General features: G+C 34.6%; 1 protein-coding gene across 1 annotated transcript in view; it reads left to right on the forward strand.

Moving 5' to 3' along the window:
* The window catches only part of RNF19A (ring finger protein 19A, RBR E3 ubiquitin protein ligase), a 52,172-nt gene that overhangs the window by 17,622 nt on the left and 11,922 nt on the right, over positions 1 to 22,628 (forward strand). Inside the window, exons 2-5 of the mRNA XM_036072742.2 lie at positions 3,981 to 4,748; positions 16,264 to 16,472; positions 21,462 to 21,606; positions 22,453 to 22,615. Coding sequence (XP_035928635.1) covers positions 4,075 to 4,748; positions 16,264 to 16,472; positions 21,462 to 21,606; positions 22,453 to 22,615 — 1,191 coding nt within the window. The 5' untranslated portion in view covers positions 3,981 to 4,074. The remainder of the gene's footprint in view (positions 1 to 3,980; positions 4,749 to 16,263; positions 16,473 to 21,461; positions 21,607 to 22,452; positions 22,616 to 22,628) is intronic.

Here is a 22,628-nt window from a genome sequence, read left to right on the forward strand (position 1 = left end):
ATAGGTTAAGGGGTACCTCACCATAACCCTTGTGGCTGACAATGACTAATAAACTGAGTTGTTGTTTGTTGTTGTTTTTTAAGATTATTTATGTGTTTATTTGACAGAGAGAGCACAAGAAGGGAGAGCTGCAGAGGGAGAGGGAGAAGTAGGCTCCCTGCTGAGCAGGGGCTGGATCCGAGGGGCTGGATCCCAGTACTCTGGGATCATGACCCAAACTGAAGGCAGACGATTAACTGACTGAGCCACCCAGGCGCCCCCTGAGTTGTTTTTAATGGAGCTTTTATTTTTTGTACCTAAAGTAATGAAAAACAAGGAGCCTTGTTTCAGAGGCAAGGCCTATGGAGTTTTGTTTTTTAAGTGAGAGTGTTTTAAGTCTCCTTAGTATTAGTGGTTCTTAATCAGAGTATGCCACTAATTTACTGACCTAAATATAAAACACACAAACTCTGGACCCCGTCCTTATTATGATTGGTTAGCTTTAGGGCAAAATATGTTTTTTGTTATTGCTTGTGGGGTTCAATTAGTTTTTTTTTTAACTCTCAGTAGTGGATGATCTGATACAGTTTTAAACTCTGCAGAAGGCAGAAAGTCAATACTAGATTGTACTTCCCTAGGTAACCATTGTCAATGGTTTCTTAATATTTTTCCAAAAATTGTGTACGTATATGTAAGTCTGTGTGGATATGTTTTTTCCAAAAATGCGCTCATATTATACACACTATTTTGCAGTTACTTGCTTAGCATTATATAGAGAGTGCTTTCTATATCATTGCACATAAATCGTGGCTGGTTCATTTATTTTTACCAGTCCCCTGTTAGACACAGGTTATTTTCAGGTTTGTGTGGGTTTTTTGGTCTTGTTTTGTTTGCTTCTATCAACTAGGCTACAGTGAATTTCCTTGCACATTATCTTTACACACCTGTGTCCTTATATTTTCTGAAGGATAAGTTTTACATGTAGGATTGCTGGTCAAAGAATATTTCCGTTTTGAAGATTAATAGATAAGGCCAAATTGGTTCCCCCAAATTGTGCTGATTTGCACTCCTCCCAACAGTATATGAGATGTTAACAGTACACGCTCACCAACTCTTTACAGCCTTTGCCAATCTAATGTGCATAAAGAGGGTATCTAATGTTTGAATTTTGTTTCTTTGTGGTGGTTGTTAAAAACTGTGTCCAATCTAATTTTTATAATTCTTTTTCAAACATCCTTGTATCTTTGCTATCAGGTTGTATATCTTTTTCTTATTAATGTGTAAAAGCTGTTTGTATAGTAGGGAAATTTTTTCATTGTTATACACGTTTTTCTAATTTATCATTGACTTTCTACATTATAATATTTTTTTACCATATAGAAATATTAAAGTTTTAGTATTCAGGATTTGTTTATTTTTCCTTTGAGGCATATTTGTGTATTTGCACAATGTTTTAGAAGGATTTCCTAAATAGGATGAACACATGTTCCAATTTGCTCATTATCCTAGTTTAAAGATTAAGAGTACTTTAAAGGACACCTGGGTGGCTCAGTTGGTTGAGCATCGACTCTTGATTTTGGCTCAGTTCATGATCTCAGCGTTGTGGGATCAAGCCCCATGTCCAGCTCTGCGCTCAGCAGAGAGTCTGCTTGAGATTCTCTCTCTCCCTCACCCGCCACCCCTGTGTGTTCTCCCTCTCTCTTTCTCAAATTAATAAATAAATCTTAAAAAAACAAAACTTCTATTCACTCTTACAAGGTTCTCTTTTGGAGAAAAAAACTATATGGCTATCAAGTTTCTTAAAGTGTGTATTTTGAAAAATTTCCCAGGTGATACTGATAAGTACCAATTGGTTTACTATTTTAAGTGACAAATTCTTATGATAAGTTCCCCAAGATAGATTCCCTCTCTAGTTCTCTTCTATGATAAATATATTTCACTGTGGAGTATAGAAGACATTTTGAGATGCAAGTTAAAATAAAAACATGGAAGAAAATATGCAGAAAATTTTAGTAGAACCTACCATTACACCCTGTATTTTTCTCAGAATTAGCAAAGAATACTGCAAATAATGGGAAGGTATAAACTGATGGACAAGAATAATGTTTGCCTGAGTGAAATGTTTTTCTAGATTTTGTGTTGGGAAATCAACACGACTTTCTCAAGGATATGTGTAGATACCAGCTCAAGCTTTTTTTTTTTAAACTTCGTGATACAACAATCATTCAGTAAAGTGTATTAAACATGAGTTTGTATGTCAGTGATTTATCACAAAGTAAACATACCTTTGTAACAACTACGTATGTCGAAGTTCCCTTTGTGCCTCCCCACAAAAGGTAGCTATACTCCTGACTGCTATCATCATAGATTAGTTCTGCCTGGTTTTAAACTTTATTTAAATAGAATTATATATACAGTATGCTGTCTTTTTGTGAGATTCATTCTTGTTTTGTGTGAAGCAGTATTTTGTTCATTTTCATTGATTTCTAGTGTACTAGAATGTGAATATATACAATTACATTGTTGGAAGAAGTGTGGGTTGCATCTAGTACTTTGGCTTGTTATAACTAATGCTGCTGTTGATATTGTTATGTATCTCTTGATGCATGTAGGCATTCATTTCTCTTGTGTAGTTATTTCTAGTAGTGTAATTGGGTAATAGAGTATATGTTCGAATTTGGTACATACCGTTAAACAGTTTTCCAAAGTAGTTGTGCCATTTTACACTCCCACCAGCAATCCACATCTTTGCTAATACTTGGAAATGTCAGTCTGAAATTTAGCCATCCTGCTGGGTGTGTATCTCAATGTAGCTTTAATCTGTATCTCCCTGATGACAAATGCTGTTGAGCACTTTTTCTTTTTTTTTTTTTAATTTTATTTTTATTAGAGAGAGAGAGTGAGAGAGAGTGTGTACAAGAGGGGGGAAGGTCAGAGGAAGAAGCAGACTCCCCACTGAGCAGGGAGCCCGATGCAGGACTCGCTCCTGGGACTCCAGGATCGAGACCTGAGCCGAAGGCAGTCGCTTAACCGACTGAGCCACCCAGGTGCCCCAAGCACTTTTTCATATCCTTTTGTTAAGTGCCTGTTAAATTCCTTGCCCATTTTTCTTTTTGATTGTCTGTTTTGTCTTGATTTGTAAGTGTTCTTTCCATATTCTGGGTACTTGGTCCTTTATTAGTTAAATGTGGCAACTGTCTTGTCCCACTCCCTTAATACTACCCCTTGAGTTTATCCCAATTTGTCAGTCTTTTCTTTTATGGTTATACTTTTGTATGTTTAAGAAGTCTTTTCACAGAAATATTCTCTTCTGTTGATTTCTAGAAGCTTTATGATATTTTACTTTTCATACTTAGAGATCTGTGAACCAACTGGAATTGATTTTTATGCATGAGGTGAGCTATAGGTTAAGTTCCTTTTCTCAGATGGTAACCAGTAAAACAGTATTATGTTGTTTTGTTTGTTTTATTTTTGAAAAGGCCTTTGTCATCTTTGACCTAAATCAAGTATCCCCATATATGTGGGACTTCTTTTCTGGACTGTATTCTGCTCCATTGGTCTTTGTATCTAGCCTTGTCATGTACCACAATGTCCTTTTAATTCCTTAATTCCACACACACTTTGGTCTTCTTCAAGATTGTATAAGCTATACTTAGTAACCCTTTGTATTTGCATGTATATTTTATTGTCAGTTAAAAAAAAATCTGAAAAGCAATGGGGAATCATTGAAGTCTCAGTGAAAATGATCAGAAATTCTTAATGAGATTTTAATAATGGTAAGGTTAGTTCAAATCTAGAATATTAAGATTGAAGAATACTTGTTTTAGTGTTCACTGTATATTCTTACATTCTCGTGTAGACTACTCAGTAAATTGGTCATATTAAAAAAACTCTAATGATTAAAGAACATACTGGTTTGGAGTTTCATAGTAAGGTTGTAAGTTTATTTAAAAAACATGCAGACTAAGAATATTATCTTGGTGTTGTGTTTTGTTTTTCAGACCATCTATGATAACAGTCTTCTGTAAGTCAAGCTTTTTCAAGAATTCGCTGAAGGAACCAAGTAGGATTTTCTTACATCATGACTTAATCTGAATGCAAGAACGAGAAATAGGTTTTATTTCTAAATATAATGAAGGGCTGTGTGTAAACACAGACCCTGACTCAATTCTAATGAGCATTTTAGACATGAGTTTACATCGGCAGATGGGTTCAGATCGTGATCTTCAGTCTTCTGCTTCGTCTGTGAGCTTGCCTTCAGTGAAAAAGGCACCCAAAAAAAGAAGAATTTCAATAGGCTCTCTGTTTCGGAGAAAAAAGGATAACAAACGTAAATCCAGGGAGCTTAATGGCGGGGTGGATGGAATTGCGAGCATTGAAAGTATACATTCTGAAATGTGTACTGATAAGAACTCCATTTTCTCTACAAATACCTCCTCTGACAATGGATTAACTTCTATCAGCAAACAAATTGGAGACTTTATAGAGTGTCCTTTGTGCCTTTTGCGGCATTCTAAAGACAGATTTCCTGAGATAATGACTTGTCATCATAGATCTTGTGTGGATTGCTTACGACAATATCTAAGGATAGAAATTTCTGAAAGTAGAGTTAATATCAGTTGCCCAGAATGTACTGAACGGTTTAATCCCCATGATATTCGCTTGATATTAAGTGATGATGTCTTGATGGAAAAATATGAAGAATTTATGCTTAGACGGTGGCTTGTTGCAGATCCTGATTGTAGGTGGTGTCCAGCTCCAGACTGTGGGTAAGATTTTGTTTGGTTTTTCTTGAGTTAATATTTTTTCTGTGGATAAATAAGAATTAGCTATTACTCAAAAGAAGAATCTTAACATGTCAGGTGATTCATTATTCAGTAGACAAACTTACATTGAGTGCATACCATGTGCCAGGCACAATGTTACATAGATGCTAATGGCAGGAATATTATCTTAGTCATTTTTATATTGTGTCTCATCACATACTCATTTGAGCATTTTCAGAAGAAAGGGATAAGATGGTAGAGTACAGGATCTAGTTGTGGGCAAAATTGATTATCCCCTTCATTTGGAAAATTGTTCTTTTAGTGTAGCAGATGAAATGATCAGGGGTTTTGTTTGGTTTTGGTTGTGGGGGGTTTTGATTGTATAAACTCAAATGACCCTTTCAAAAGACACACATTAATGTGTGCCACAGTGACATGTGTTCATGTTGGTATAAGTACGGCTAGTCTCAAGATTTAAAATAATTTTGCTTATATATTTGATTATTATGCTAATAGCATCTTTTCTTTATAGAGCATTTACTATGTAGGGTTGTCATAACTAGGACTAAACAGTCATATGCTTTTCAAGAATAACAAAAGCTGTGAACACTGGATGTTATTTAGCATACCATTAGCAAGCTAGAGATTATGTATAATTAAGAATTGGGGAAAACCCAGAACTTTCAAGATTGTTGGGTAAGCCGAAACAAGGGTGGAATGTGAGTTTAGTTTCTCAGATGAAGTTTCAGGGTTCATCATCTGAATCAAATCTATTATTAAAAGCTTGTTGAGTAGCAACTTTTCAGATTTCATCTAGCCTATCTCTCTCATTTTAAATGAGAAAATTAATGTTTCCAGCCTTTGCAAATCCCAACCAGTTTTACCAGGTATAACTAACACTTAACTGTCCACCAAGGATTTCAGTGGAAATAAAGCATTAAAAAATTACCTGATTATTTAAAATTTTATGAATTCATTAGTTGTGTGAAGGACTTAGAAATACTATTCATTATCACATTTAAACTGTGCTTTTCTCTAATGCAGGGAGCTTGTGCTAAAACATATAAATAATAAAATAATATGTTAAAGATACTTTCTAAACTGGGCCAAGGTTGCCTGTGCTTCCAGGTATATGACAGAAGCAAACTCTGGGATCCATGAAGAGTTCAACTCTCAAGAAAAAGATTGGAAGAAATAGGGATAATGAACAATGCCTTTAAATAACTTGAGCAGGAGACAGTGTCCTGTCAAAAGAACAGCTTGGATACAGTTGTATCACTCTTGGTCCCATGGACGCCTGCACAGCGTTTTCACTGATGCAAGCATGCACATTTATTAGATTTCGAGTTGGACAGCAAATTTTAACTAAAAACACTTTTTGCAAATCATTATAGCAAATACTCATTTAGCAAGAGTTCAGATAGTGAGGAATATGCCTTTATGTTGTGTTTTGTCTGGATAAAGAATGTGGTTTTCTAACTATCATGGAACCCCAGGGTAAAAAGTACTTCACAAGTTCTTCAAGCATTTAATAGTTTTAAAAGAAAAAGTTTGAAAATGATGGCATGAATTAAAAGCTTAAGTGTCAGAAGCTATGGCCCCAAGAGATTGAGACAGTAAATCCTGGGCACAAATTTTCTGTTCACTAAATAGGTATATTCTCTTGAGCTGTGTTGATTGATCATGTGTTCCTAATGGATATCAACTGTATCAACTTAATAGAACACAATAGATACAGCTGACACAGATTCTTGTGTATATAAGAATTGGATTTTAGGGGAAACATGCTAAACCAACTGGGAAAGGATTGATTTTTCAACATACTGAATTGTGAAAAGTACCTATTTGAGGGGGAAAAAATAGGTTGTCACTACACATAACACACCAGAACAAAATCAAAACAGATTATAAAGGAAAGTTTTATAAATAAAAGGAAAAATTTAAACTTAAAAAAATATTGGTGGGGCGCCTGGGTGGCTCAGTTGTTAAGCATCTGCCTTCGGCTCAGGTCATGATCCCAGGGTCCTGGGATCGAGCCCCACATTGGGCTCCCTGTTCAGCGGGAAGCCTGCTTCTCCCTCTCCCACTCCCCCTGCTTGTATTCCCTCTCTCTCTGTGTCTCCCTGTCAAATAAATAAATAAAATCTTTAAAATAAATAAAAAGATACAGGTGTAAGATTAGCTCACTTGCTGCCATATTATTATTAAAATTGAATATACATTTACTCTGTAACTTAGAAGATCCACTCCTAGTGAAATACCTTGAAGAAACTCTTGTATGCCTGGAGACATCTAGTTAGGAGACATGTCTAAGAATGTTCATAATAGGGGCACCTGGGTGACACATCCGACTCTTGGTTTCAGCTCAGGTAGTGATCTCAGAGTCGTGAGATCAAGCCCCGCCACCACTCTGCACTTAGTGGGGAGTCTGCTTGAGATTCTCCCTCTCCCTGTGCCCCTCCTGCTCATGCACTCTCTCTCTAAAATGAATAAATCTTTAAAAAAAAAAGAATGTTCATAATAGCAAACAAGAAAAAAGTGTTCATTAACAGTAAAATGGATGAATATATTTAGTTTCATGGTTGCCTGTTGAAAGGAGGATGTGAACTTGAAGGGGCAATCAAGGGGCTTCTAAAGCCACTGATAAATGAGGTAAAACATAGGTTCTGATTTGCCAGAGATAGTTTAGTTTATGCTTCTGCTATAATTTTTAATTGCATTACCCTTCTCAAGTGTTTCAGCTTAGGTTGTTAATTATATGATCACCCTACTAATACTTTTCTTAGTTTGTGTGGTAGATACAGGGGTATTTGTTTTTATGTATAAATCCTTTTTGTGTGGGTGACATTTCTCAGTAAAATTTAAAAATGTTTCATAAACTCATACTTTGGGTTATTGTTGCCCGTTTTCTTCTTATTGAGACTTCATTGTCAGAGAATAAAATGGCTTAGGGGCTCAATCGGTTAAGTGTCTAACTCTTGATTTTGGCTAAGGTCATGATCTCAAGGTTGTAGGATCTAGCCTTACATTGGGCTTGAGTGGAGTCTGCTTGTCCATCTTCCTCTGCTCTTCCCCTGGCTCTCCCTCTGTCTGTCTCTTTCTCTCAAATAAATGAATAAAATCTTTTAAAAAAAAAAAGTAAAATGCCTTAATATTCTAAATATTTTGGAGAAGATAAATGTTAACTCAAGTATAAAATATAAAATAATAGAACCACCTACTTTAATAGATTCTGTTACTATGAAAACAACCACTTGATTGTTATATAAGTTTAACAAAGAATTAACCTTGATTAATTTGACTATAAATTAACTCTTGGTTTGGTGGTTGTCAGTAGTCTTACCCATAAAGGACAAAGAAAACATGTCAACATGACTTTTATTTATGTATTGTCATTTATATTTGATTTATGTTGTCTCTCTAGATTAAGAGCATATTTTACATACTTGATTACATTGTAGGCTTTATAGTTGCGTTACGCAGAAACTGTCAGCCAGTAACAGAAAAGTTGTATGTGTACTTTGAAAACATGGAATACTACATAAGCCTTCATTAAAGGTTTCAGTTTTACTTACCATGCACATGTAGACCTGATTTTAAATCTCTATCCTATCATGTTGTTATAAGGATTGGGTTAGACCTCTAATTTTATTACTAGCATAATTCCTAGTACACAGCAAGTTTTTTGTAGCTCTTATTTCCATTTCTGAAGTTTTGCCTTAATTTTTTAAAATCAGTCATTCAAATATTTTATGCACCTGTGTGCCAGGTACTTGGAAATTTAATAATAAACAAAAAACAAAAATCCCTGCCCTCTTGGAACTTATTAAAATCTTTGAATCCACAGAGAGACATATTTTATTTAGAATCCATTTATTATTTAAATCTGGCATAAAGAATACTGGTAAATATCTGATTGTTAGGCAGTGAGTAATAGAAATACTTAGCCAGCTAGGACCATTGGCATGTATGTAGTATTTAACCCTTTCCGTTGTACAACACACTTGAAAGGCTTTTTTCTAGAAATGCTATATGTGAAATTATGAATTTTTTCTTTTGCATTTGGTATTTATCAATATGACCATTTTCTGTATCTGACATTAATTTTACTTAAACATGTAGTTTAACACGCTTTGAGAAATATTGCCCTTAGCTTAGAGTAGAAAGAAAAGCTGACCTGGTTTCTATTTGAGATCTCTCAGGGTTTCTGACCTAATATTCTTTCTACTCTTCTGAGGGCCAGGACAAATTAAACTTGTTTTAAAAAAAGGATTTTGGAAAAGTCTTCTTGAGAAGGAGCCAAACCTGTGTGCTGTGATTTAACCAGGGTGAAGTTAGCTAAACTGCTTCTATAACATGCAGTCTACACAGGTTCAGAGAAGAATCTGGCCGTGGCTAGGAGAATTGTTGGGCTGAGGTGAGGGGCACATAGGAAGGAATGCATAGAACCTGTCTTGAGTAAAAATACCTGATTACCTTCTGCCCAGGAAGCCTAGTTTATACATTGTAGGCAGATAGCAAAAAGTTGGCATTTTAGTTTTTGTCATCATGTGTTTCAATTGGCCACCCTTCTACCAGCATACGTTATCCCTGTTATCTCATGTAAGTGCTTCTGACTTTGCTGGGGAGCTTTGAATATACAAGAACATTTATTATACAAGAATATAGTTAATGATTTAATAAGGTCTGTGAGCCTCTCGAGGGCAAAAAAGAATAAAGTATTTGATTTTTCTTTGTAATTGCTGGTTAGCCCATGCTCAGTAAAGAGTTGTTGAATGAATCAATCTGACTATATGCCACTGACATAACTCATGTATCTTAGGAACTGTCAATAAGCCATTTTATTTTACTTTTTTTTTTTTTCAGTAAGCCATTTTAAAGCAATGTGATCAACTGTAATCAGGTTTGTGTAGTGTCAAACTGGCTGACATTTTAATGATTCTAAATCTGGTGGAAGATACTGTTCATAATGGATTAAAAAAATGGGGCCATTGGCTTAGGAACTAAACAATATGTATCTTTAAATTCTAGTTAATTTCCATATAGCTCTTATTTCCATCCTACAAAGAAGGGTTTTAGCCATAACTTGACCATCTTTTGACATGCTGGAAATGCTTTTGTAGGCTGACCTTTTAGAAATTTTATACAGAGAACAGATCCAACTTGTGATTTTCTCCACAGAGGAAACAAATACATGTGACTTAGAAAACAGCAGGTTTTGTGTATAGGGAGCCATAATGAGTAAACTGTGTTTCAGTGGAAGTTGTAATTCATAACTAGTGACAAATTGTATCTGTTAGAATAGGCATTTATAAAAGTATTCTAAGAGTTGGAGCTTAGAGTTTGAAAACTGCTTGAGCTGAGTTTGCTCTTTTTAGTTTATTCTTCCTAACCATAAAATTGATCTAGATATATTTTAATGCTATGTAATTCAGTATATTCTGCTGCTACACCAGACATTGTTAATTGATACTAAAATTTTTGGTGGTTTTAAGGGAATCAATAAAAATAACATTTCCCTCAAACCCTCAATCAGAACCAAGCTGATATGATAGGAGACGTGTCAGCTCTCTCTTACTAATTAGTCTACTAAAGAATGTGGCTTTAGATATGCAGCCAGAATGGCTTGCTGACACCACCCCTAAATTAGACTGACTTCTCCAAATAGTCTGGGCAGTTCTCGACATCTCCCCTGTAGCATGTAGTGGAAAGGACAACAGAAGGCATCCTCTAGAGGAAGCAACTCCTAAAAGAGGGAACCAGGAGATGAGCCTAACATTATCTAGACCTCCCAAACATTTTAAGCAAGTCACTCCTCTATGGAATAATAGGAACTTCTAGCAAGTAGAAACATGAGCCTATTGATTTTTCATACAAAACTTGACTTTCCCCCCTAACTGGATCAAATAGTATTTGTGATTATATTTTCTTTGTTCTCTAAAGGTTGTGTTAAAGCTTTACTTTTGGGGGGTGGGGGGAAGGTATCTTTGACTCCTGGATAATCTTCATTCTTTTTTCTCATTTTTTAATTAAAATTTTTATTGGGGAGTGGTATGTTTTTCTTAGGATTAGATTTCATGTTAGGTATAGTTTGTTCTTTTTACTTAAGTAGTTCCTTCATAAGGAATTTGCTGTAGACACAATATAGTGTCTATACCTAGCTGGTATCCCTACTTCCTCTGTTATCAATTGTGTAATTTGTAGAACTCTAGTACTGTGAAACTCTCCCAGGAAATAGACGTCATGGTGAAATAAATTCTGGAAATAGTGCATACTATATACTGATCACTGGTATGTTAAAAATTCTTTTAGCAAATCCTATAATTAAAAATGAAAAGGTACTTTAATTTTGCTTAGCATTTTCCTAACTTGACCATTGAGTACTTCCTTAGTATAGACCTCCTGTTGCCAATCCAGTGAACAGAATATATTTCTGGAAAGACTGCCTTATTTCAATCCCTATTTATCTTTCCCACTTTCTTCCTGTCCCTCCACTCCTGCTAAATAGGAAGGTTTAAACATTTTTAAGTAGATAGAAATGGAAGAATAGAGATGGAAAGTAAGACTTGAGTTAAATAATGGGTCGTAGAAGGAAATGGAGCCATCTTTTAAACCAAGATTTGGATACTGTTCAAGCCAAAGATGTTAGATTAACTAGTATTACTCGGTTATCCCTAACATTCTGCAGAGGGTGTTCTTTTCCCACATAACACTTAATACACCAGAACAGAGACACTCCTGAAATTTTTCTTTAAAGGAAGCATTTTATATTTAATTTAGTTTTACCATTTGCTTCCATTGTAATTTGACAGCTGTTTTCCAATGAAAATAAGTTTGACTCCCACACAATGAAAATCCTCTTCAAGAGGCCTAACATTCTGTTTTCAAAATATGTGACTGCTACATTTAATTCTTGCTGTATTATAGATATGCCTAACAAAGTTATTATTAAGATTGAATGTTTATGAACATTTACTTGGTAAGTACTCAATAACTGTTAGCATAAGAAAAAACTGATAGACAAACTACCTTACCTTTATTCATCAAAAAATCAAAACAAAACAATATATACATGAAAATAGGATTACCATACCACCCTGAACGCACGGATCTCTGATCTCGGAAGCTAAGCAGGGTTGGGCCTGGTTCGTACTTGGATGGAAGCCTATTTTTCTTTGTAACTTGTACAGATTGAATGGGACTTGAATGTTTAATTCTGGGGTAGGATCTCTCGGCTTTTTCTTTAAAAAAGAAATGCTGGGAAGTAGTATAAAACAAGTTCGAGGTACTTTATCTCTAATATTTGAGTACATATGATGATTTCCTATGTATGAATTCTGTTTCCCTTTCCCCGCTTTCCCCTACCTCTTTCTCTCTCTCCACAACACACACACACCCACACAGTTTTATTTAAATATCACAACTCTTTTTTATTATTACATCCTAATTTCTGAGATGCATCAAACCTACATTTATTTTCAACAAATGACCAGACATTAAATTAATATTCCTCTGGGCCAAAGTCAAATATCACTAATTAAGGTGTGATGAACTTATGGGATACAAAAGTAAATGTAAAATTTTATTTTAAAAAATAATCAAATGTTAAATACTGACATCATCGTGCAGGAATGCTAGTCTACATGTTAGCTGTTTAGTTTGCTCCAGATAATTATACTGCATATTTAAAAAATCCAAATAGGTATTCACTATTTATAAGCAGTTATTCTCAACAAGCTTAAGTCTCTAGACTCAAAACTGTAAGGAATTTTTATCTTCAAGCAACTTGTGAAGCTCTTTTGAAGCTTGATTATTGAGAATAAAATGTGTTTTGAGACCTCCGTTTTCTTACCATACCCTTTCATGTTTTCATGGATATTGTACCAGATGTGGAAATTCTCTTGTCATGAAATTTTAAAATAGCAAAGTTGACATTCTACTTTTCATTCTTGTCAAAATGTGAAGAATTCCCTAATAGGACTTTTTCTAAAGACTCATAGCTTAAATCATTAATTAAAAATTAAGTCAGTTCTTAAGTTTGTTTAGTGATATGATAGTATACTGAAGAACCTATAAAGGTTAGAATTATGATATAACCTAATTTCTGTTAATCTACCTTGTATATTTTTATAAATATTTATTTACTCAGAAAGGGTATATTCCTCCTAAGTTTAGTTATAGCACTCTCAATGTTCATATTAACTGTTAATCTGTATCCCTGTTTAATGATTTGAAAGTTAAGTTTTTATCTAAATTTGGCTTTCACAGTTCTCACTAATAATTACTGCATTTTATTCTTCCAACACAGTGTGCATTTATACTTCAGTAAAATTTCACCATATGAAGCAATAAGATTTTTATTCTATATCTAGAATGCCTACCAATGTTTATTTTGTTTGTTTAAGAATTATTTCAGAGAGCGAGAGAGAGCAGGGGAAAGGGGCAGAGAGAGGGAGAGCATCTCAAGCAGACTCCACACTGAGCGCAGAGCCCAACAAGCCCAACACAGGGCTCTATCTCACGGCCCTGAGATCATGACCTGAGCCAAAACCAAGAGTCAGGCACTTAACCAACTGCTCCATCCAGGCGCCTTCCATACATTATTTATATTGATATAGAAAGGATAGTAACTTGTGTGATCACATGGCCATTAATCAAGCACAAATGCAGAGGTACTAGAATTGTCATTGAAATGGTGAATTGCTTGTTTGGCATTCTAAAGATCAAGGATAAAGCTGAAGCTGATTTTGGCTAAATACTGAGGCTGAGCCAAACTTCTTTGAATCCGTGTTTTATGTTTTGGGAAAACTTAGTTGTAAGGATATTATGCGATTTATGTGAAACTATACAGATAATAAGTGGTAGAAGTGGAATTTTGACCAGGTAGCCTAAACTTCTCTTCTGCCTTTATAAATTGTGACTGACCTTAAAAAAAAGTTGGTCTTAGCATCATTGTCCCCTGCACACACACAAATTTCTCCATGTCCCTTTTCTTCCCTCCTTCCTTCAAGAAAAGCTAGGATAGAAAAGAGTTTTAGAAGAGAATATCATGGGGCGCCTGGGTGGCTCAGCCGTTAAGCGGCTGCCTTCAGCTCAGGTCACGATCCCAGGGTCCTGGGATCGAGCCCCGCATCAGGCGCCCTGCTCCAGGAAGCCTGCTTCTCTCTCTCCCACTCTCCGTGCTTGTGTTCCCTCTCTCGTTGTGTCTATGTCAAATAAATAAATAAAATCTTTAAAAAAAAAAATCATTTCCTTCCTTTTCAGTGAAATTACTATTTTAGAGACTGCTTAGGATTATAATTTGATAGAAAATAAAGTGTAGAGTCTTTGAGGACTTTTTTCTTTTTATTGATAACTGCAATGAATAAGCCCTCAGGGAAATTAAACTTTGCTAAATTACCCCATGTTGATATATAAATTGCCTTTAATTTAATCATGCTTGAAGACATTTATGATAGCGATGGTAACTGGAGAATTGGCTTATCAAAAATAAAATGGGAATTAAGATGTAAAATTTAAGTTTAAAAGGTAAGATACTAAGGGAGCAACAAGTCCAAAAGCAGAGGAACTTCCCGACTCTTAAAATTTTCTAATTTTACAGATTATCTTGAAATTTAATAAAAATAACAGTTACAGTTACTATTTAATTTTAATTGCCAATAACAAGAGGACCCTGAAAACTCCCCTCAATTTCCAGCCAAAAGGAAATGTTTGATACATAGATAAGACTTGTGTCTCTTTCAAAGAGAACCAGAACCCCCAGACATTTTTTATGGTAAGTTTTATTGAGATGATTGTAGATTCATGTGTAGTTATAAGAAATAATAAAGAGAAATCCTGATCCTTCAGTTTGCCGCAGTGGTGGTACCATCTTGCAATGCTGTAAAACAACGTCACAACCAGGATATGGGCATTGATATAATCTACCAATCTTATTTAGTTTTTTTTTTAATTTTTTTTATTGTTATGTTAATCCCCATACATTACATCATTAGTTTTAGATATAGTGTTCCATGATTCATTGTTTGTGCATAACACCCAGTGCTCCATGCAGAATGTGCCCTCCTCAATACCCATCACCAGGCTAACCCATCCTCCCAACCCCCTCCCCTCTAGAACCCTCAGTTTGTTTTTCAGAGTCCATTGTCTCTCATGGTTCTTCTCCCCCTCCGATTTCCCCCCCTTCATTCTTCCCCTCCTGCTACATTCTTCTTCTTCTTTTTTTCTTTCTTAACATATCTACCAATCTTATTTAAATTTCTCAGTTTTACTTGTGTTATGTGTGTATGTATATTTAGTTATATACCATTTTATCACCGTACATTAGTGTATTCACCACCACGTGGTACTGAACCATGCCATCACAACAAAGATGTTTCCTATTGTTCTTTTATAAATCCATCCACCTCTCTCTCACTCTGTTGCTTTCCCAACCCTATCCCTAATCACTGGCCACCTCTAATCTGTTTCCATGTCTAAAATTTTTTCATTTCAAAACTGTTCTATAAATGGAATCATACAGTATATAACTTTGAAATTGACTTTTTTCACTCAGCATAATTCCTCAGAGATTTATCAGAGTTAAGTGTATCAATAGTTTCTTTTTGTTGTTGAGTGGTATTCCATATATATGCACCATAGTTTAAGCATTCACCTAGTGAAGAATGACATCTAGACTGTTTCTAGTTTTTGGCTTTTATGTACATGTTTGTACATAAGTTTTCATTTCTCTGGGATAAATGTCCAAGTGTGCCCAGAATTTATTTTAAGTGAGAAATTATTGAAGTGCCAAAATATTAACTCAGAGAATAGGTATTAGGGCTAGTCATAAATCTACTGTTGTCAGTCTTCTAATCTGAAGTGAAAAAACAAATTTTCGAATTGAGAAAATCAAGTTCATGTACTTTTTGGAAGGAGATTGGCACCGAAGAGCACTTTTACTATGCATCTTAGAAACATTAATATGAGAATTTATGCATAAATACAAGATAATCACAAAATTTATGAATTATCACAGTTTGCCATTAACTGATAGGTGTAGCTGACTCACAGTCATTATATTTTTAAATGAGTAATACTTTAATCTTTCTGATTTTAAAAGTAACAAGTAATTATAAAAATCAGAAATGTATAAATATATAAAGAAGAGAATTAGAACTCTAGTACGAGCAAAACTACTGTTAAGATTTTTGGTGTATTTCCTTCTAGTCTTTTTTGTGTGCATATAATACTAATTTAATTTTTATAAAATTGGGGTTAGGTTAACTATACAGTTTGACATCTTAGTTAAAAATTGAAAGAAGTTAAAAATTGAACTTTAAAAATGTTTTTAGCCATTTGTATGTCTTCATTTGTGAACTGTTCATTTTTTCCCCATTTTTATATTGATGAGATAGTGTTAGGGTTTATGACTTATTTGCTCATGTATAAATAGAAAACTTTTTCAGTTGGATAATTGTTTTACTTAATATCTCTTCTTTTATGTCCCGTTTTAAATCATTTTTCTTATTCTTCGAAGATATGCTGTGATAGCATTTGGATGTGCTAGCTGTCCAAAATTAACTTGTGGGCGAGAAGGCTGTGGAACAGAGTTTTGCTACCACTGTAAACAGATTTGGCACCCCAATCAGACCTGTGATGCTGCTCGACAAGAGAGAGCCCAGAGCTTACGTCTGAGAACTATACGTTCTTCATCCATTAGTTATAGTCAGGAGTCTGGAGCAGCAGGTATTTATGTCTAACTTTGTCTAATAAAATATTTGACACAAACAGAGCGTTATAGTTACCTTAATAAAAAATGCAGTATTCAAATAGTTCCTGTTATTACCTTTCATCCCTTCAGTTTTCAAAAGTGTTTTATGTGTTGTTAGTATTTCTGTCCCAGAAGCACTCATTCTTTACTGTGGGAGAAAATGGTATTGAGGTTGGAAAGATTTTATTGTAAAAAAAGAAAAAAGGAAGTGCCTTGGTGATTGATGTAACTGATAACTGAGGATGGTCTGAAACTGTTGTTCATAAAAGTATATTATGCAAAGCTTAGCAAAGATTTTTAAAAATCATCTTTTATTTACAGATGTCTCATCTAATTCCAGGATCAAGGATTCAGAATCATACCTTATGGGACACTAAGAATTTTGTGTCTTTGGCTAGGAATTTTTAAATTACCTGGGGATCTATATATGAACAATGTATGCATCTCCTAAATCTCAAAAATTAAAAAAAAATTCTGAACCTCTTAATGTTCTTTGAATAAAAATTGAAAAATTAATATTTCCCATTTATAGAATTTCTGTTTATTGGAATTTCAGTCATTTTTAGAAAAATACTTTTCTCACTGATTGTAAAATGGAAAAACTTGGAAAATACAGAAACTTGTCAAGAAAATCATTTACATTCCTACTAGCAGTATACTGAGATAGTCATGTACTTCATGCTATTAAAGTCAGATTTAAAATTAAGTAAACTTTAAATTCAACATTTAATACTTTATATAACGTACACAGATTTTCATGCTAATTTGCTCATTGACTTGTTTGTTTCCTTTCCTGAAGATTTGGGGTGAACCTTAAAGGTATTAATAATAATTTGTAGGTATGGGTCCAGAAGTAATTCAGAGGAGACCTGATATACCTAAACTGTACCCTCTAGGGTCAGCTGTAGCCATGGAGTGGTCCATTTGGAAACAATATCCCTCTTTTCTAAGCATGGGCATGGGTATTTATTGATTGCTTACAGGACATATGTATTAAGAGCCTGAACTCTGGAATCAGTCTGTCTAGATTTAAATCCTACTTTTTCCACTAATTCTGTGTGACCCTGAGCAAGTTGTCTCATCTGTAAAATGAAGATACTAATAATACTTAATGTCTGTAAGGTTGAAACATTTCCTGACACATACTAGGTGCTCTGGCTATTTGAGGTAGAGAAACTAGAGAAACCAGTCACCTGCTAGAGATTTGTGTTTGTTATTAATTTTAAAATAAACGTCATGATTTAGTCATCCAAATGAATGTTGATCTTTCTCACTGTATTCACTGTGGAAGATTTTATGTTTATTTCAGCAGTGCTACCCTGGAATGCCTTGTTGGTCATAACCTTAGATCCCAATACAGCCACTTAAATTATCTTCTTAATGTCAATTTGATTTCTGGAAGTGACCAGAAGTTCTTTTGGAGCTAAGTCTAACAGCTAGAATATCATACCAAGTTGAATCACTGGTTTGGGGTGGATCCAAAGTAAGATGTGACTATATATATATGATCATGAGAATGGTTTTTTTTTATATATATATATTAACTAGCTTTGAAAGTAACTATGAAAGAAAAATTTCCCAAAGGATTTGAGCCAGTTAGTAGCACTGTTGGAATAAATATAGCTTCCCAGGGTGATTATTTTAAAAACTTCATTTGGAATTTTTCCATGTTCAGAAATCTTACAATTCTGAAAATTTAAAGTGTATGCATTTTTACCTCCAGTGCTCTAAAAATCAAAGCTCTCAGGACAAATGTTTATGTGATAGTTTCTTTTGACGAATCTCTGAAAAACTTGGCTACTCATTGCCTTATGGGGAAAAAAGGAGGAAAGGGAACTACCATCTAAAATGATTTTATTAATTCCCGTTATTCCAGATATCTTGGTATTTTTTTGTCTCCTGTTATCATGATACATTGAAAAATTGGCTGCACTTTTAATAATTGCTTGACATAATGATAATAATTAATTGGCTCTTTCTGATCAGTCAGCTGAAGATAAATAAGTGTGCTTAATCATCTGGTACATTAAATAATTTGTATTATGACAAAATTATCTTTAAACTGTAACAGTATTACATCTACATGAGATACTTTGTTATAACTACTAGGGAGTTTATGCACTTGGAGTTAACATTTTAAATGAACTATGTATTTTTCATTTTTGTTACTGTGTTTTCCCCCTTTATTAAAAATATATTTAGGGGCACCTGGGTGGCTCAGTAAGCGTCTGCCTTCGGCTCAGGTCATGATCACAGGGTCCTGGGATCGAGCCCCGCATCGGGCTCCCTGCTCAGCCAGGAGCCTGCTTCTCCCTCTCCCACTCCCCCTGCTTGTGTTCCCTCTCTCTCTGTCTCTCTCTCTCTCTGTCAAATAAATAAATAAGAAAAAAAAATATATATATATATATATATTTAGGGGCGCTTGGGTGGCTCAGTTGGTTAAGTGGCTGCCTTCGGCTCAGGTCATGATCTCGGGGTCCTGGGATTGAGCCCTGCATCGGGCTCCCTGCTCAGTGGAGAGCCTGCTTCTCCCTCTCCCTCTGCCTGCCTCTCTGCCTACGTGTGCTCTCTATCTCTCTGTCAAATAAATAAATAAAATCTTAAAAATATGTGTGTGTGTATATATATATATTTAATTGGATTTTGACCCCCATCTCTGTCTCCTACCACTACCACCCCAAGAGATAACCACTATTAACATTTTGTTTAAGTCCTTACAGGTAATATGGTGGGGGTGAGAAAGTTTTTGAACAAATTTTGAGAACTGTATATTGTTTTGTAACCTGTTGTTTTTTTTCCCTAACATGACAATAACCCATATTTTAACCGTAAATAAAAATATAATGATAAAAAAAAAAGCCTTGCCAAACATACCTTAAAGAGAAATGGGAAGCTTTTTTTAATTTTAATTTTTTTTTTAAAGATTTTATTTGACAGAGAGAGAGGACAAGTAGGCAGAGAGGCAGGCAGAGGGAAAGGGAGAAGCAGGCTCCCCGCTGAGCAGGGAGCCCGATGTGGGACTTGATCCCAGGACCCTGGGATCATGACCCGAGCCGAAGGCAGCCGCTTAACCGACTGAGCCACCCAGGTGCCCCTGGAAAACTTTTTTTTAATATAAAGCTGCTATTGGGGAGCCTGGGTGGCTCAGTCGTTAAGCATCTGCCTTCGGCTCAGGTTATGATCCCAGGGTCCTGGGATGGAGTCCCTCATCGGGCTCCCTGCTCAGCGGGGCGCCTGCTTCTCCCTCTGCCTGCTGCTCCCCCCTGCTTGTGTTCTTTTTCTCTCACTGTCAAATAAATAAATACAAAAATCTTAAAAAAACAAACAAAACTGCTATGGATTAATTGATGTTCAGGGTGTTCAGGGAGGGGGGCATCAATTGACCATCTAATCAGTAAAACAACTCTATTTAGGATTTTTGCATTTGAGAATATTTTGAGAGAGAGATAAAATGTGCACAGTAAATTTCTAATTTAGGAGACAAAGACAAAACAGCCTTTTGTAGATAAATAAGTACACAGAGAATGGATACATGCAGATATAGATCTATAAAGAGACATCAAAAATACATTGTTTATGGTGTTAATTCTCTAACATGTAATCTTAGCATATTAAAAGGCTGTTTTGTGTTTTAGAACCATAAGAATGAATGGGGATGTCACCTTTCATTTTGTTCTGAAGATTGCATGTATCAGAGCCAAAGTCGAATCTCTTTACTTCCACTGCTAATTGAGATATTTACTATTTGAGTATACTCTGGAATGAGGAAGTTTATCAGTTAATATGCCACTTAAGCAGATAGTATTAGCGTTTCTTTAATTTGATGTACTAGACATTATATCTGCTATAAAAGCCAGCTTTTTAAAATTCATGCTCCAATGTTAAAAAATTTTTAATGCAGACTTTCTGTTCTTTGGATCATTTAAATCGTGACTTATGAATATTTTTAATTTTTATATTCTAGTATTTATCATTTGTCTTGGTCTGGCCGCATAGAGTTATCAGTTTGCTCAAAATTGTTTGAAATTGTTAAAATACTAATTGTGAGCATTGACCAGTTCTTAAGTTAAAAAACAGTTTTGGCCCTAAAAGAAGCACTAAGGAAACCTGAATTCACTGATAAAGCACAGGTAAAATTTGACTGTAAAACTTTTAGAAAGGAAAATATAGTTTAATGCTTATCATGTAAGAAAGTGGAACAAGTACTTGAATTCAGAAGCTAGTACTATGCATATCTTTTCTTAACTGTGTGTAAATGGAAAATATAGCTGGCTACTAATAATAGTGAAATAATTTACTGGTTGCTATTAAATAGATGCCAAGTTTCAAAGTAGTTGTATAATTTGAGATAACTCTTACTTTATGTCAATGATTCCAAAAGTTATGTACCATTTGATTTTAACTTGGCACCTTTGTGCATTGTAACCATATTATTATACAAGAAGGGTACAGCAACAGCATTTGAATAAATGACTTCTAAAAAGATAAAGATAACTATTCTGTAGTATAAAGAATATCTACATTTTAATAAAGCAGAGATGGTTAGAAAAGTTCTAGAATATTAAGTGCCACTCAGAGAAGACAGCTATGGGGTAGGAACAAAGACAAACTTTATGTAGTTTGCAGTTTGCCTAGGGCTGTCCTTGATTCTCCTTTCTCTTTTTATTATTTTGTTGCTCTTTGTTCTCATTGTTCTGCTGTGTTTGAAGATGTTTACAATTTGAAAATTTAATGTAAAACATGTTCTTTTTCTCAGAAAGGAAGAAAAATACTTTTTTAAAGAAGTTACATAGATGTTCTCTGTAGCATTTCCTTTGAAAAAATACTACAAATAGCTGGCTAAAGCTATTAGTTAACAAACTGTATGTTAAGATTTTTTGGCATTGCTATGATTAATTATCTACTAGAAGTTGTTATTTTTAGACCAATTTTATATAATAAGCAGGTCTCTATTTTCCTAATAGCTGATGATATAAAGCCATGTCCACGATGTGCTGCTTACATAATAAAGATGAATGATGGGAGCTGTAATCACATGACCTGTGCTGTCTGTGGTTGTGAGTTTTGTTGGTTATGTATGAAAGAAATCTCAGATTTACATTATCTAAGGTAAGTTTATAGAAGGAGCTATTTAGTCTATGCCATACCATCCTGAATGTGCCCAATCTTGTCTGATATTGGAAGCTAAGCAGGGTTGGGCCTGGTTAGTACTTGGGGTTGGCGGGGAGAGTTATTTATATCTAAATATTTTATATTATAATTGGAGACCGTATTATCTTGAGGATTTTTAAACTTGGTGCTTATAAGATACTAAGAGGGATGTGTTTCGTTCTAGTTACATACATCAGGTAATGTGAGACATAAATTCATGATGTATCTTTGAATGGAAAAAACATTTTTTAAACAAAAATAAAATTTTTATTTTATTTTAAAAGAATGTAAAAGGAACCAAATAATTGTGCCTAGTCACTTGGGATTAATTAGTCAAAAATAGGAAGTATAGATTTCTTCTTTTTTTGTTTGTTTTGTTAAACTAGAAGCTAGTATTTTATACCCCCATGTAATTATGCTAGGTCATAAATATTTCCATTTAATTTTCTTAAACATAAATTCCCTCAGTCCACAAAGTGAGTTTGATATAATCAGATAATTGTATGCCTAAAAATAAGCATGTTTTGCATTAATTTGCTCTTCAAAAACTAACCTAACATTTTCAGGATAATGAAGGACTAGGGATAAATATTTAACCTGAATTCTAGTTATTGGTTTCCTTTTAAAATAACTGATGGTGGTTCTTATATTGATTTTTTTGGCTTTTAATGAACTCAGAATTCAAAGAAAAGAAAACCTCATTTCTGAGTATGAGAATTCTTCTTTTAGAGTCATTGCTTTAATGTATTATAGTCATTTGTTAATATGTTTTACAGCAGTAACAGTTATAATCTTTTCCATTAGTCCATCAGGATGTACTTTTTGGGGGAAGAAGCCCTGGAGCCGAAAGAAGAAGATACTGTGGCAGCTGGGAACGCTTGTTGGTGCTCCCGTAGGAATTGCTTTGATAGCTGGCATTGCTATCCCTGCAATGATTATTGGCATTCCTGTATATGTGGGCCGTAAGGTAAAATGCTTAA

Source organism: Halichoerus grypus, chromosome 5 (assembly GCF_964656455.1).
Source record: "Halichoerus grypus chromosome 5, mHalGry1.hap1.1, whole genome shotgun sequence".
Taxonomy (NCBI): Eukaryota; Metazoa; Chordata; class Mammalia; order Carnivora; family Phocidae; genus Halichoerus; species Halichoerus grypus.